The 14,120-nt window shown below is 39.1% G+C and overlaps 1 protein-coding gene across 6 annotated transcripts in view; it reads left to right on the top strand.

Moving 5' to 3' along the window:
- LOC131205160 (phosphatidylinositol-binding clathrin assembly protein-like) overlaps positions 1-14,120 on the top strand; it is a 43,966-nt gene that overhangs the window by 14,852 nt on the left and 14,994 nt on the right. For 5 of the 6 annotated variants that reach the window (XR_009156729.1, XR_009156728.1, XR_009156727.1 and 2 more), the window contains exons 5-14: positions 51-144; positions 262-373; positions 1,624-1,730; positions 2,201-2,242; positions 6,504-6,589; positions 7,669-7,792; positions 8,653-8,789; positions 10,108-10,211; positions 12,692-12,838; positions 13,272-13,382. Coding sequence is in view for 2 of the 6 variants with exons in the window: in XM_058197124.1 (XP_058053107.1) it covers positions 51-144; positions 262-373; positions 1,624-1,730; positions 2,201-2,242; positions 6,504-6,589; positions 7,669-7,792; positions 8,653-8,789; positions 10,108-10,211; positions 12,692-12,838; positions 13,272-13,382 (1,064 nt within the window). In the remaining 4 variants the exon portion in view is untranslated. The remainder of the gene's footprint in view (positions 1-50; positions 145-261; positions 374-1,623; positions 1,731-2,200; positions 2,243-6,503; positions 6,590-7,668; positions 7,793-8,652; positions 8,790-10,107; positions 10,212-12,691; positions 12,839-13,271; positions 13,383-14,120) is intronic. The other variant, XM_058197125.1, reaches the window with a different exon arrangement.

Raw genomic sequence — 14,120 nt, 5'->3', positions numbered from 1 at the left:
ACATTATTCTGATAAACCTCTCAAATATATTTTCCATTATCTCTTTGAAGGATTGATGGTGTGATGAGGACAATGAATACTGAAAAACTTTTGAAAACCCTGCCAATTATTCAGAATCAGCTGGATGCACTTCTTGATTTTGATGTAAGCCTAGGAATTGCTCTTTACTGTTATAAACAGAGTTGAAATTATCCAAGGGAATGAGGGAATGTTTTTATTCTCTCATGTTTTAACTCTTCCTTTTCCCCGTTTTCTGTGCAGGCAAACCCAAATGAACTAACCAATGGAGTAATCAATGCTGCCTTCATGCTCCTCTTTAAAGATTCCATTAGGCTTTTTGCAGCCTATAATGAGGGGATCATTAACCTACTAGGTATGTGAAATAAAAATAATTTAAAATAGAAACGTGTAAATATGCATATGTGGTTTCCTAAATATTTTCCATTACTCCTTTATATTTCATTTCTTTGGTTTAGTTTTTCACAATTTGTTTCTCACACACACACACGTCCCTTGGCCAACACATAATAGTTTTGCTTATGCTTTTCTCTGTTGCATTTTTTTCCAATATCCGCATACAGCTTCCCCTGCCTTATATCCGTAATATGTTAGAAATTGCTTTAAAAAAACAACTATTCCTATTGTACAGCTTTGACCAGCTAGGATGTTGAAATGTTTCATAACACTTCAGCAGCTTAACTAGTTCTCAGGAAATGCACACTTCATTTACCAAAATAAACAGCTAAAGAAGTTTCTAGAGTTGCAATTTGTACTGTTTGTTATTTCCTGGTATTAAATTAATCTGAATTTTGGAAGTGGGAGAGGGGAAGTGTAAGCAACATGGTAAAGCAAACCACGTATGACCCAACTAATTATGTTTAATGAAATTAGGAAAGTATTCTGAATGTAGATACAACTTATTGGGACCATCCTAATTTTCGTAGTAACGATAAAATTGTAGAAATTTGCATTCATCCATAACTATGAAAAAGGCCTTGTGTGGCTCAGAAGATGCTGAAGAGTTAGTAAAATTCTCATTAAACATCACTAAAGACTCCTTGGGAATAAATTGATTGACATTTCCTTTCGTTGTCTAAGAATTATAATAAAGTTAAAAATGGAAAGTAGAATAATAGAATTCAATTGTGGATGAGAATTCTATTAATTTAAATTCTCACCCATAATTGAATTTAGGATCCATCTGTTGTTTTTTACTAACTTCATTGAATGTCACAGATTAGAAATGTTTTTAAGAATTTTAATATGTATCTCAAAGAAGTTTGTCAGCTTGCATAATTAATATTGTAGTAGCCTTACTGTAATCTCCCAGAGTTACAAAGCCAAAGCTTTTTCTAATGTTGCTATTATTAATTTGTGGTCTGACAGAGAAAAAAGCCTTTTCAAAAGCTTTTCATTTACAGGCAGTTTTTATTTGTCCTCAGTATAACGTGAGAGCTTATAACCCCATAGTTTTTTTTTAAAAAAGGCAGATTCTTATATGTTAATGTTAAAGCTCTTGGTTAGGATGTATTTTACTTTCTCAGCCTATTAAACTGTTAATAAAATACGTATGTTTGGAGCCCTTTTATTTACAACATCTTTTCTTTGAATTCTATGTTTCAGAAAAATATTTTGATATGAAGAAGAACCAGTGCAAAGAAGGTCTGGATATCTACAAAAAGTTTTTAGCCAGAATGACCAAACTATCAGAATTCCTCAAAGTGGCAGAGGTAAATAAATCCAGTTATATCAGCAGTATTTCATTTAGCTTTTCTGTACTGGTACAGTAATAAGTGCATGATTGTAGTTTTTGCCTCATAATTTCCTGCAACCGTAGGTCTTATGTGGTTGTTGAATGTAAATGTCAGCGAAACCATTTCCATTTTAAAGGGATATTTTGATTGTCTGATTTCTATGGTAATTAAGAGATGTCTTTGCTGAGGTATTTACTGAAGTTGTTTTTCCAAGTGGTGTCAAAAATTCTCACAAGCTATTTTTGCTCTTTCTGGTATTTGAAATGGATCAACATTTGATATTAAAATTTAGGATGGAAGTGGCATTTAGAATTGTACCAGTTCAGAAAGCAGTCCGTGTCCTCCCTGGTCCCTTAGCTTTATGTAGACATTCAGGTCCACAGTTCTTTCTTTTCATTGCCACTGCATGTAGTAATGTACATTTTTTCCCTTTTTTGTGAACCCAGCAAGTTGGAATTGATCAGGGTGACATTCCAGATCTTACTCAGGTCAGTGTACATTTCATATTAATTTAATCCCGATCCTTTGTGCATTTGTGCTTTAACAGTGAGTGCTCCATTCTGTACATTCTGAGAATTCATTTCCTTCCATATATATTATATATGGAAATGTGTCATTTTTTCCCTGTAACCTCTGTGTGTGTGTGTGATCAGTACCAAGTTGTTTTAAGTATTTTCGTGAGCTCTCTGTAGATATTGTTACTAAAGATTGAGGGATCTCTCTCTCTCTCTCTATCTATCTATCTATCCACAGCCATATACTGTACATTACAACTAGACTGTTTGCTGAAATCCATACTGTGCCAGAGAGAACTCCTTTATTAAAATACAAGCATCTTCTCCAATTTCATCAGCTTGAGGACAGTGTCATAACGGTCCCTGCTTAACAAAGACGGAGAGATTTTAGTTCAGTGGTTAAGCCATACAGTGGAGTTGCAGAGATTCATAGCTTCAGTTATCTCTTTTAAGAAGTCCTCATGGGAAATGTTTCTATGTGAAATTCTTGATAACTGATACTGAATGGACTATATAATGTAGTCTATATGTTACTGTGTCTTACAGGTAGATGATAGATCTAAGATTTCTTAATGTTCATTCTGTGATGTTATTGATATTAATGCGTGGGCTGAAGAAACTTTTTGGATCAGAAGCGAAACATTTTCAAGGACAAACCCAAGAAGGTCCAGTTGCCTTTTGAAAAGCACCTTTGGGATGGTTCTACTGTTAATGTTACAGTACTGGGACCTGTTTTAGTTTGGCTGAGAGAGAATAGGCTTAACATGAACCCTGACAAGACATAGTCTTGTGGGAGAGTGGTTGCTCAGATGTCAGAGATTCTCCATCTTTGGTTCTGAATAGGGTATCATTTTCCATCTAAGACAGGTGCACAATTTAGGAGTCCTCGTGGACTCAAAATTCCTATTCAGTGAGCACATAGCCAGAAGAGCTATTGCACCGATTCATCTGGTGTAGCAGTTGTGCTCTTTCTTGGACTGTGAGTCCCTTGTCACAGTCACTCATCTTCTGTTCTGATCTCATGTGGCTACCCTTGAAGACCACTCAGAAGCTACAGATGGTCCAGAATGGAGCAGCACCAGCCATTGTGGAAGCACCTTGGTATGCCTGTGCAATACCTCTGCTTTGAATGCTGCACTAGTTATCATTGAACTTCTGAGTGTAGTTCAAGGTGCTGATTATCACCTATTTTGTGGCATAGGGGATCTGGCTATCTCAGGCAACCTTTCTCCCATTAGCTCTATTTATACTCCATAGTGTGTGAGAAAGTGAGTTTGTTTCATGTCTCATCTGTTAAGTAACTATCTGATGTATGAAGCCCCAACTTCTCTGCTACAGTGTCAACCCCTGGAATAACATCCACCAGACAGTGGCACTGTCCTGACCCTGCAAGCCTTTAACAAGAGTTTCCCAGCCTTGGCAACTTGAAGATGTGTGTGGACTTCAACTCCCAGCATAGCTGACTGGGGAGTTCTGGGAGCTGATCCACACATTTTCAAGTTGCCATGGTTGGGAAACCCTGCTTTAACCAATCTCTGAAAAGCATGGACACCCTCCCCCCAGTTTTAGCATAGGTAAGATGTACCTATCTGGTATACAGTGTTTCATTTGGGCATGTCTGTTCTCTCCATTATGCTTATGTTTATTTTTTGTTTTGGTTTTAGATGTTATATCTGTTTTTATAAATCTGTACAATGCCCAGAGTCAGTGTTGAGTTGGGTAGTCTATAAATCTAAGTGACTAAAAGTATAATAACAACTTTATCTTTACTTGGAGAAAATATTAAGATTCAGTGCCTCAAATATCCTGATAGTATTAAGTGGACAAGACAGGATCTTAACTTTACATTTTGGATGGCATTTTCTTTCATTGTGCTAATACAGGGCTGGACAGATAAGTCGACACTCTGATTGTGTCTAAGATAGCATTAAATGCTTGTGTGAAAATTTGTACAGAATTAGCACAACAGAGTATAGACCGGGGATCTCCAAACTTGGCAACTTTAAGACTTGAGGACTTCAACTCCCATGCTGGCTAGGGAATTCTGGGTGTTGAAGTCCACAAGTTTTAAAGTTGCTTAGTTTGGAGACCCCTGCTATATAGACAGTGTGAGAAATTCCTACTACCCAGTTTGTAACTTTGATCATTCAGATGCAGTAGCAGTTCCACAGTTCCATCAAATGCTTCTGTGGATTCCTATCATGTGAGTCCATCTGTCACTATGCTGACAGTGCTTTAGTTTTTTCTGCCTTTTTTGCTTGTGCCACCCACCCCATCTTACCCCTCTTCCTTCCTATTTGCACAGTTGCTATTTAGCTCTTTTTTATTACTTTGCTGTCCAGTTTATCCAAGAATCATTTGGCCTGCATTATCTGCAGATTGCCGTGTCAGCAATTTGGTGCTTTTTATCTGTGCTAAACACTGGGAGAGGGAAGTTGTGTCTCTAGATGGTTCCTTTCTGAAAATGTTTGCTAGCGCAATATTCAGTGGAAGTAGACTTTTTAAAAATTATAGTACTCTTCTCCCCAGTGAACATTTACCATTGGTTTGTGATGTGTGGAGTTTAACATGATAGAAAAGGGAAACAGGTGTAATTAATGCCTTAATAGAGCCCTGTTTGAATTATGGGGGTAAGGAAAATAAAAATACTAGCTTTGGACACACTTCATTGGATAAATTGCTTTTAGATTGCTTTGAAATACATAGAAATAAGGTCAGCAAATACAAAATAGAATAGATTGTTTATCCAATAATCTGTGTTTGAAACTCACACAGCCTCAAGATTTTAGTTAGTTCGATTGATCAGAACACCCATTAATAAGAACTTGTAAGATATAGTTCACTTGATATAAGTCAATACGTTCATTCTCCCACAGCATCCAGCTCTGAGTTTACAATTTGTAAATAATCTGTAAATGATCTTTCTCTTCCCGATAGATAGGTGTAACTGGGATTTCTTTCAGGCCAGACCATTTTTCAAACAGGAAAAACACTTGCAGGTAGTGACACCAAATTGCTGAAAAACGGCACCTTTGCATTCTCTTCCAACTGCAGACCTGTAGGATCAAATACTGTGAACACTCAACCCAGACTAGCATCCCCTGAAAAAAGAGGTGTAACCATAATACTTTGGCCATGGGAGACCAGTTAAAACCAGTACTTTTTATAACTATACAACAGGGGAAGTTCAGCAACAGAAAAGATTGTATTAACGATACAGGTAGTCCTCGACTTATGACCTCAGTGGAGCCCAACATTTCTGTTGTTAATTGAAACATGTTAAGTGAGTTTTTGCCTCATTTTACAACTTTTTACCATAGCTGTTAATTGAACCACTGCATTTGTTAACTTAGTAACCTGGTTGTAAGTGAATCTGTTTTTCCCATTGACTTTGCTTGTCAGAAAATCATACAAGGTGACCACATGACCTTGGGACACAGCAATAGTTATAAATATGAACTAATTGCCAAGCATCTGAATTTTGATCACGTGATCATGGGGATGCTGCAAAGGTTGTAACTGTGAAAAATGGTCATAACTCACTTTTTTCAGTACCATTGTAACATTGGACAGTCGCTAAATGAACTGTTATAAGTCAAGGACTACCTGTACTGTATTTGGGCACTCCAGTTTTCTCCACAAAAACCTGGACATCCACTTGCCTGGGCCAGCGTTTGTCAACTGTAGCAACTGATTGGCTAGGGAATTCCAGGAGTTGAAGTCCACCCATTTTCATATTGCCAAGGTTGAGAAACGTTGATTTAGAAGACAACACAAATTATCAGGACTTCCCCAGACTGAGAAGACTAGTCTACAAGAATCTTCTAGAAGATTCTGCGTTTAACACTTTACTGATCTGGCTAAAAGTGGTGCTGGAAAACCTCTTGCATTTTGGAAAACTGCTGCCGTTCAGAATGAATGATTTTTGGTTTGATGACCAATAGCCTATAATTGACCTATGGTCTATTATAGCTTCTGTGTTCTTAATCATTATTTGCATCCTGTTATACAGAAGACCACGTTTGGATTATTTTCTCTCTGTCAGGTGTAAGCAAGAGAAACGGCTAAATTAGAGTAGAAATGGAGGTTCTCATCCCATTAGTCTATTTTTTACAAGCATCTTGCCATGATGTCTTAGAATAGAATTTAACTCTTGGTAGACATTCAGAACAGAAAATGCAAGTTAAATACAATGAATTTTAGAATCCAATATATATGAGATTTTTAACTTTAGGCTCCCAGCAGTCTGCTTGAAGCCCTGGAGCAGCATCTGGCTTCTTTGGAAGGAAAGAAGACCAAGGAAGTTTCAGCTGCCAGCAGGTAATTGCCCGAGGCTTGCAATTGATTGCTACTTGTCATCTTGGATCATTGGCCAATGTCTCCTAGCACTTGCCTATCTCTTCTCTGGACCTGTGTTTTCTTACTTCGACCAAATCTCTCAGTTTTTGTTTTTTTTGTGAGGACAGCAGATGGATTAATTCTGTTCCTGCCTGTTCTTCAGGGAATAGATTACACTAATACAGTTGGTTAAAATAAAAGTTACGATACCAGGTGCTGACAATTAAAATGCACAGAAACCTATTGAACAGTTCTTACCACAGTCCCAAAATTGTGATGCTATCGCCTGATATTAAAAGAGGGAAAGGAACACAAGGCTGTTCATTCCTGAGAGAATTCCCACTTGTATACAAACAGTCCTGAACTTATGGCTACAGTTGGGTCTATCACTAAGCAAGGCAATAATTAATTGAATCAGGCTTACTTTGCCACGGCTGTTAAGAAAATCATTGCTGTTGTTAAGTAAATCGCATGCTCATTAAGCCAGTCTGGCTTCCTACACTGATTGCATGTCTCAGAAGCTGGCTGGGAAAGTTGCAAATAGAAAGTATGGTGACTCTGGGAATGTTGCAACAGTTGTAAATATATGCCAGTTGTCAAGGACCTGAATTTTGATCATGTGACTATGGGTATGTTGCAATGGTTCTAAGTGTGAGGATTGGTCATAAGTCACTTTTTCAGTGCCATTATAATTCCAAACAGTCACTAGAGAAATCATTGTAAGTCAAAGATTACCGGAATCTTAATATTTCCATTTCAGATTATTTATTCATGTAACTCAGGTAGTCATCCCACCTTGGAGATTTCTGCCCATGTTTGCGGATACTCTTAAACATCTTTATTTGATCGGTTAAGTATGTAAAGGATTGCAGTCTGAATGCCTATCCACCTTTTTTCCCCTCTCATTGATTTAAGAACGTTTAATTGTATAACAAGAGGTTCCTTCTCTCCCTGGGTAGCCCCCTGCCCCCAAGAAAATAGGCTGGTTCTTCTCTAGGCTGTTTGTTCAGGCTCAGAGCTGCTAAATGCCTTTGTGTCTGTGTGTTTTCTCTAAAATTCAGAGCAAGTACTCTCTCCAGTGCCGTTTCCACCCTGGCCAACACAGGAATGTCCTTCAGTAAAATGGATGAAAGAGAGAAACAGCAGGCTCTGGAGGAAGAGCAAGCTAGACTGCAGGCTCTGAAGGTATTAACTCCTGAGTTGGTAGACATGACAGCCAATAGAATTTAGACGTATATTGTACCACCCCATAGTGCTTCACAGCACTCTCTGGGTGGTTTAAAATGTCAGCATGTTGCCTCCAACACTCTGGGTCTTCATTTTACTGACCTCAGAAGGCTGGAAGGCTGAGTCAACCTTGAGCCCCCTCAGGATCAAACTCCAGGTTGTGGGCAAAGTTAGCCTCCAAAATTGCACTTTAACTTTTGTGCCAGCAGGGCTAAGTATCTCTGACATGTAGAAGCTGCTTCTACATACCGCCCATCTCTGAGCATTTGCAGTAGCAATCTCTGCTATGTCCCTAAGAAAAGCTTCCTTAATTTTAGCCCATTAGATCAAGCTTCACCGAGAAAAGGACCACTTTCTTGCTTTTGCCATTTTGTCTGAATGGAAACACACACCTCTCCCAGTTAATGAACATTGGGGAGAGCTACTGCAGTCATTTATCACGTGGTGTCATCTTAATCTCAGTTTGTCATACAATATGCCTTAATACAGCTTCAATTCACAAGTCAAGCAAAGCCTAAAAACGTTTGGGTTCCATTGAACTCAATGAGAGGAGAGTCACATAAATGCTTGATTCTTTTCCATTGAAAAGAGGTTTGGCTAGCTTGTAAAAATCATATAAATCATGTAAAAATTCCATTGCTTTCTGTGGAAAAAGTTGAGCAATCTGTTTTCATATTTTGCCAGAGAGCCCTGTCACAAGACAGGGATGTGGGTTAATTTCCGCAAGATAATGAAGTTTCACTTCTGGTGCATTCAACCTTTTTTGTGTGAGAAGGCTAATGCAGCATCTACTGCCATCTCTTTTTTCTTTTTTGTAGGAACAGCGATTGAGAGAGATTTCTGTGGTTTCCAATTCTACTTCTACTTCTGCTTCTCCAAGCACTTTATCAGGAAAGAGTGTGAACACCAATCCTGCCGTTGACCTCTTTGCAGCCCCCGCCCCAACTACCAATAGGTAGGCATGGGCTTATATTTTAGTCACAGAAAAGCTACCTGGAAATTAATTGGGGTGAACATTCATGATCTGCTTGTTTATTTTGTTTTGCATTGGAAAATTTACCCAACCTGGTGTGTGGGGTTTCTGGGGGCTGAGAAGGGGAGGAGCCAGGACAGGCCCTGAAGGATAGGATGAGAGGCTGAGAGCTGGGGTCCCTCCTCCCAGCTCTTAGTCTTCATTCCCGGGGCACCGAAATGTCAAATCTCTGGAATCCTGGGGTTTTCAGTGCGGTTGTGGAATGTTAGATCTCTTTTAATGAGTGAAATTGACTTCATTTCATGATTAGTTGTGACTGAGGGGGAGACTTGGCTTGCATCACTCAAACCTGTGTGGGGGACAATGGGGATATTCTTCCTTGTGGGTTTTGGGTTTGGCATCAGGTGCAGTCATAGTAGGGTGGGAGCATCTGTTGTCATCCATGAGATTCTGCTGGCATCTAGAAGGGCTGCTACATAAATAAAGAAATATGAAACCCTGTTTATGTGACTGGGCCTGAAAGATCACTTGCTTGTGTTCTGCTCCCTCTGTTGCTCAGCAACACTCAGTTTCATCCTCTCTCAGGGGTGGAATTGGGGCTTCCAAATGCTTGTGCATTTGGATTCCAATCTGCCTTCCTTCTGCAAGGAGGTCTGAAGCTATGCAGGAGTTAATGACGCCATGACAGTCATGGACCTGATTCATCTTACAGTTGCATATTAGATTTCTCCCTCTTTCCCTTTCTCTTTCGGATGTCTTGGACAAGATACAGCATGAGCTGAAAATGTGTGTGGGATGGGGAGGACTGACCTTCACTTCTTCTCATGGACAGATTTGTATGAAGATTTACGAGTGAACCCCTCTCTGCAGTGGGAAGATACCTATTAAATCTATCTATCCCAACTGCCTAATGGATCTTGAGAATTTTCAAGAAGGTGCTTGAGAAGTTTCCCCAAGGATCTAATGGGCAGTTCAAACAAGATGCTTGCTCCAAACTTTCTTCATTTTTTCAGAGAGAGAGAGAGAGAGGGAGAGAGAGGGAGAGAGAGAGAGAGACTCTGACGCAGTGGGGTTCAAATGGAATGGATTCTTCCTAAGATTTACCGTAAATCTTGTATTGCAATAAATAAAGTGAACTATTTAGTAAACAAATCTTCTGTTGTGGAGTTTAAGATGCTTGTTCGGTTTCTCATTCATTTTCCAGTATTGTGGAAGATTGAAGTTTCAACTTCAGCTCCATCAGATGCACAGATAATAAATATGATCTTTGCGTAACTGGTATTCTTCTTGAAACTTTCAGCATGCCCAACCTTTCTACCGATCTCTTCGATCTTCAACCTGCATTTGTTCCTACGGTACAAAGTACTCCAGCCATAGCAACGTCAGCAAGCAGTGCCTGGGGAGGTAAGCAGCTTTTGTGGCTAAAGAAAACAGTGATGTTACTTGGAATTCTTTCCTCTGTCAATTTACCTTGAACACCTGAACACACAACTAAGCCTCTGTTGCTATGCAAGTCAGGTATCTCTTGCTTCCGCTAGCAGCTGCAGCAGAGAAGTAGTAGCTAACAATCTGGAAGAGGGCTGCTTCTGCACAGAATATATCAAATTAACTTCACTGTATTTCTTGCTTGAACTTTTTACACACACTGGCTATTTTGTGATATTGTTATTTCCTTCTGGGTGGTTTGATTTCAACATAAACTTGGGTGAATTGAGGAGACTAATAAGTGTGTTCTTCAGAATTTGAAGTGTAATTGGATCTAATTGAGAGAATGGGAAAGATATTTCATTTTAATTAAATAGGACTAGGGTGGAATAATAGTTTAAAATTACAGATTTGTTCAGGTGATTCTGGTTTAGGTCCTTGTTTGAGCTACTTTTGGACCAGTCCTTTCCTCTCAACCTAACCTACCCCACTGGATTGCTGTTGGACAAAATGAAGGGAAACTGCTATGTATGCTGTCTTGAGCTCCCGGAAAAAAGGATGGGATGTACATTGAATAATTCAGTACATCATTATTTGAATGCTTTGTGTTACTAGCATTCTGATAGTGCTAAAAAGGGTTAATGTACCTATTTCTACGTACATTGCCATTTCTCAGTTGCTTATGCAGAAGCAAATTCAAGTGGTATTTTGCCAAAAAAGTTGAATTTCTGATCACCAGTCTGAATTGCTTCAAGTGCAAAGTGCAGATAAAATTTTCAACCCCCCAACCTTCTCTCCTGGCATCACACATTCTGTGGCAAATTTGGGCTACTTTTACACATCAGACTAAACCATAATATGATTGCTTGACTTAGTGCCATGTATGAACCTAGCCATTGTGATACATAAACCATGTTTTGCAGCTTAGCATGAACCACACAGGATTTCCTTTCTTCCTGCCACGCTCCCTCTTTTTCTTTAATTCAGCCCATAATTAAATCTGCTGAAGTAGCAGCAGCACATTTGACTCAGATGCTTCACCCTGATTCTCCAGATACATAAAAATAATAATCCTGATAAAGATCCAGTAGTTTCTCTACTGCATCATTTTCTATCTTGTGCATTCGCTTTTATATGTGGATAAGACAGGATCTTCCCAATCTTCCATCACTTAACGTCAAGCAAGAGAATTACAACAATCAACTTCAACCTTGGCACCATAATAAAAATAATGAAACCCTTTGAGGAAAGTGGCTGTCCAGAGTCATCTTGTAAGAGAGATAAGCAGCATACACATTTAATAAATAAACAAAAATAAAATAAATATTTTAGGATGGAGTTGTTGGCTCCCAAATCAGCTAACTGTGTTAAAAGCCTAAACAATAAATGATCTAAGAATTCTGTTGTCAATCTCTGGAGAGCAAGAAAACCGGTATGAGTTACAGATTTTAGATTAGATTTATTGGATTTTTATACCGCCCTTCTCCCGAAGGACTCAGGGCAGTTCACAGCCGAGATAAAACAGCAATAATATACAAATAAAACAATAATTAAAAAACTTATTATAAGGCCAAATTAAAACATTTAAAACCGTAAAAAACCCCATAAAATTTATATCAAATATTAAAAGCTATTTAAAATTCCTATGCCAGTCCTGTGCGAATAAACAGATAAGTCTTCAGCTTGCGGCGGAAGGTCCGAAGGTCAGGCAGTTGATGAAGTCCAGGGGGAAGTTCATTCCAGAGGGTGGGAGCCCCCACAGAGAAGGCCCTTCCCCTGGGGGCCGCCAGCCGACATTGCTTGGCGGATGGCACCCTGAGAAGTCCCTCTCTGTGCGAGCGCACGGGTTGGTGGGAGGCATTCGGTAGCAGTAGGCGGTCCCGTAAGTACCCTGGCCCTAAGCCATGGAGCGCTTTAAAGGTAGTAACCAAAACCTTGAAGTGCACCCGAAAGACCACAGGTAGCCAGTGCAGCCTGCGCAGGAGTGGTGTTACCCGGGAGCCACGAGCGGCTCCCTCTATCACCCGCGCAGCTGCATTCTGAACCAACTGGAGCCTCCGGGTGCTCTTCAAGGGGAGCCCCATGTAGAGAGCATTGCAGTAATCCAAGCGAGAGGTAACAAGAGCATGAGTGAGTGTGCATAGGGCATCCCGGTCAAGGAAGGGGTGTTGAATTTAAGTCGGTTGAGATCAGATCTTTCCTTTTTAAAAAACAAACAAATTACAACTTTGATTGTCTGTATTATCCTTTCCTAATCTGGTAACTTCTAGATGTATTAGTTTGCAATTCCAAGAAAACCAACTAGCATGTTGGAACACATCTGGGGACATCCATTTGAGGAAAAATGTCTCATATCTGGGAATTCTGCAGACTGTGACTATGCTGTCTTTCCTGAATACTACTTGTCTTCTGGTTTTTCTTCTTTCCCTTTCTTGTTATCTAATGCTGTCACCTGAAAGGACATTTCTCATCCACAAATGGTTGTGTTGGGTCTCCACCCCATCTGGATGTCTTTGATATGAAACCGGTTGAAGAAGCTGTAAAAAGTACAACTCCTTTTGTGAGCTCCACCTTTGGCTCCAAACAAACAGTGGAACTATTTAGTGGTAAAAAAAAATTCTCTAATTCTTTCCTGCCAATAGAAATTGTAATTCTGGTTCTTATATATGTACATCAGTTGAAATTCAGTTTCTGCCTAAGTTTTCACTCAATATATTGCCATTTTTATTTACTTCAATGAATAATTATGGTGATTTTCATTTGGACTGCAAGTGGCATAATTCTATGAAAAGTGCATGTTTTCTGTTTGACATAGTTTTAGAATCATAGTAAAATACTTTGGGTTTGCCTTTCATTTTCTTCTACATTCTGCATGCCCTTGCTTCAATTCATTCTTTGCAATCTGCCTGTCTGCCGAGATGAGTGGGTAATAGTCAAGCTTCTTCATTTTCTTCTCTGGTTTTGGGGTCCTTGTGATAAGTTTTGTTGTTCTTTTAGGCTGCAAGACTAATTCTTTCAATCTGACCAATGTTTTGCTAGGTTACCCTCTTCATTCCGCATCACAGAAAACAACCTCTTCAACTATTAATGTGGACTTTGATGCTGTATTTGGTGGAAAATCGACTATAAATGATTTTGGAACTACAGCAGGTAAAGCTCTTATTTTTCTCATGTCTTTTTTTAAAGTTTAGATTAGCTTTTAGCTTTATGTTTCTCTAAATAAGGTAATTTATTAAAAAGCCTTGCTGGAAAGTCACCTGCTCATCAGCAAGAGATAACCTGGCATCCATCCACCATTTATTGCTTAAGAGGAGAGGTTTATAATATCTAAACAATTTCTCCTTGCCTAATAATATCTCAAACTTGTATCTTGATAGTGATACCTTTTTGTAAAAATGTAAACACCACAATAGCTTACAGGACTGTTTTGGAATTTAAAAGCTGTGCTAGTAATACTCCTGTTGTGGCTTTTTAAGCTGGGTTGTGTATGAATCTTGTCTGCTTTCACATGGCCATTTCATGTCAGAGAAAAAAAGTCAAGTCTATTAGCCTTTTAAATCATGATGTCATTGTAAGCCATAAACTAGCTTCAGACTTAACACAAAATGGTGTTTAGCTTTATTTTTGTGGCTTGTGCCCTTACTTGTAAAAAGAAAAGATTGAAAGGACTAGGGGGAGACATGATAGCAGTGTTCTAATATTTGAGGGGCCACCAAAAAGACGAGGGGGGGGGGTGTCAGCATATTCCAAAGCACCAAAAGGCAAGACAAGGAACAGGGATGGAAACTAACCAGGGAGAGAAGCAACCTAGAACTAAGGAGAAATTTCCTAAAGGTGAGAACCATCAGCTTGTGGAACAGCTTGCCTTCAGAAGTTATGGGTGTAGTA

This window comes from Ahaetulla prasina, chromosome 11, assembly GCF_028640845.1.
Source record: "Ahaetulla prasina isolate Xishuangbanna chromosome 11, ASM2864084v1, whole genome shotgun sequence".
Classification (NCBI taxonomy): domain Eukaryota; kingdom Metazoa; phylum Chordata; class Lepidosauria; order Squamata; family Colubridae; genus Ahaetulla; species Ahaetulla prasina.
This window is presented reverse-complemented; position numbering and strand designations above follow the sequence as displayed.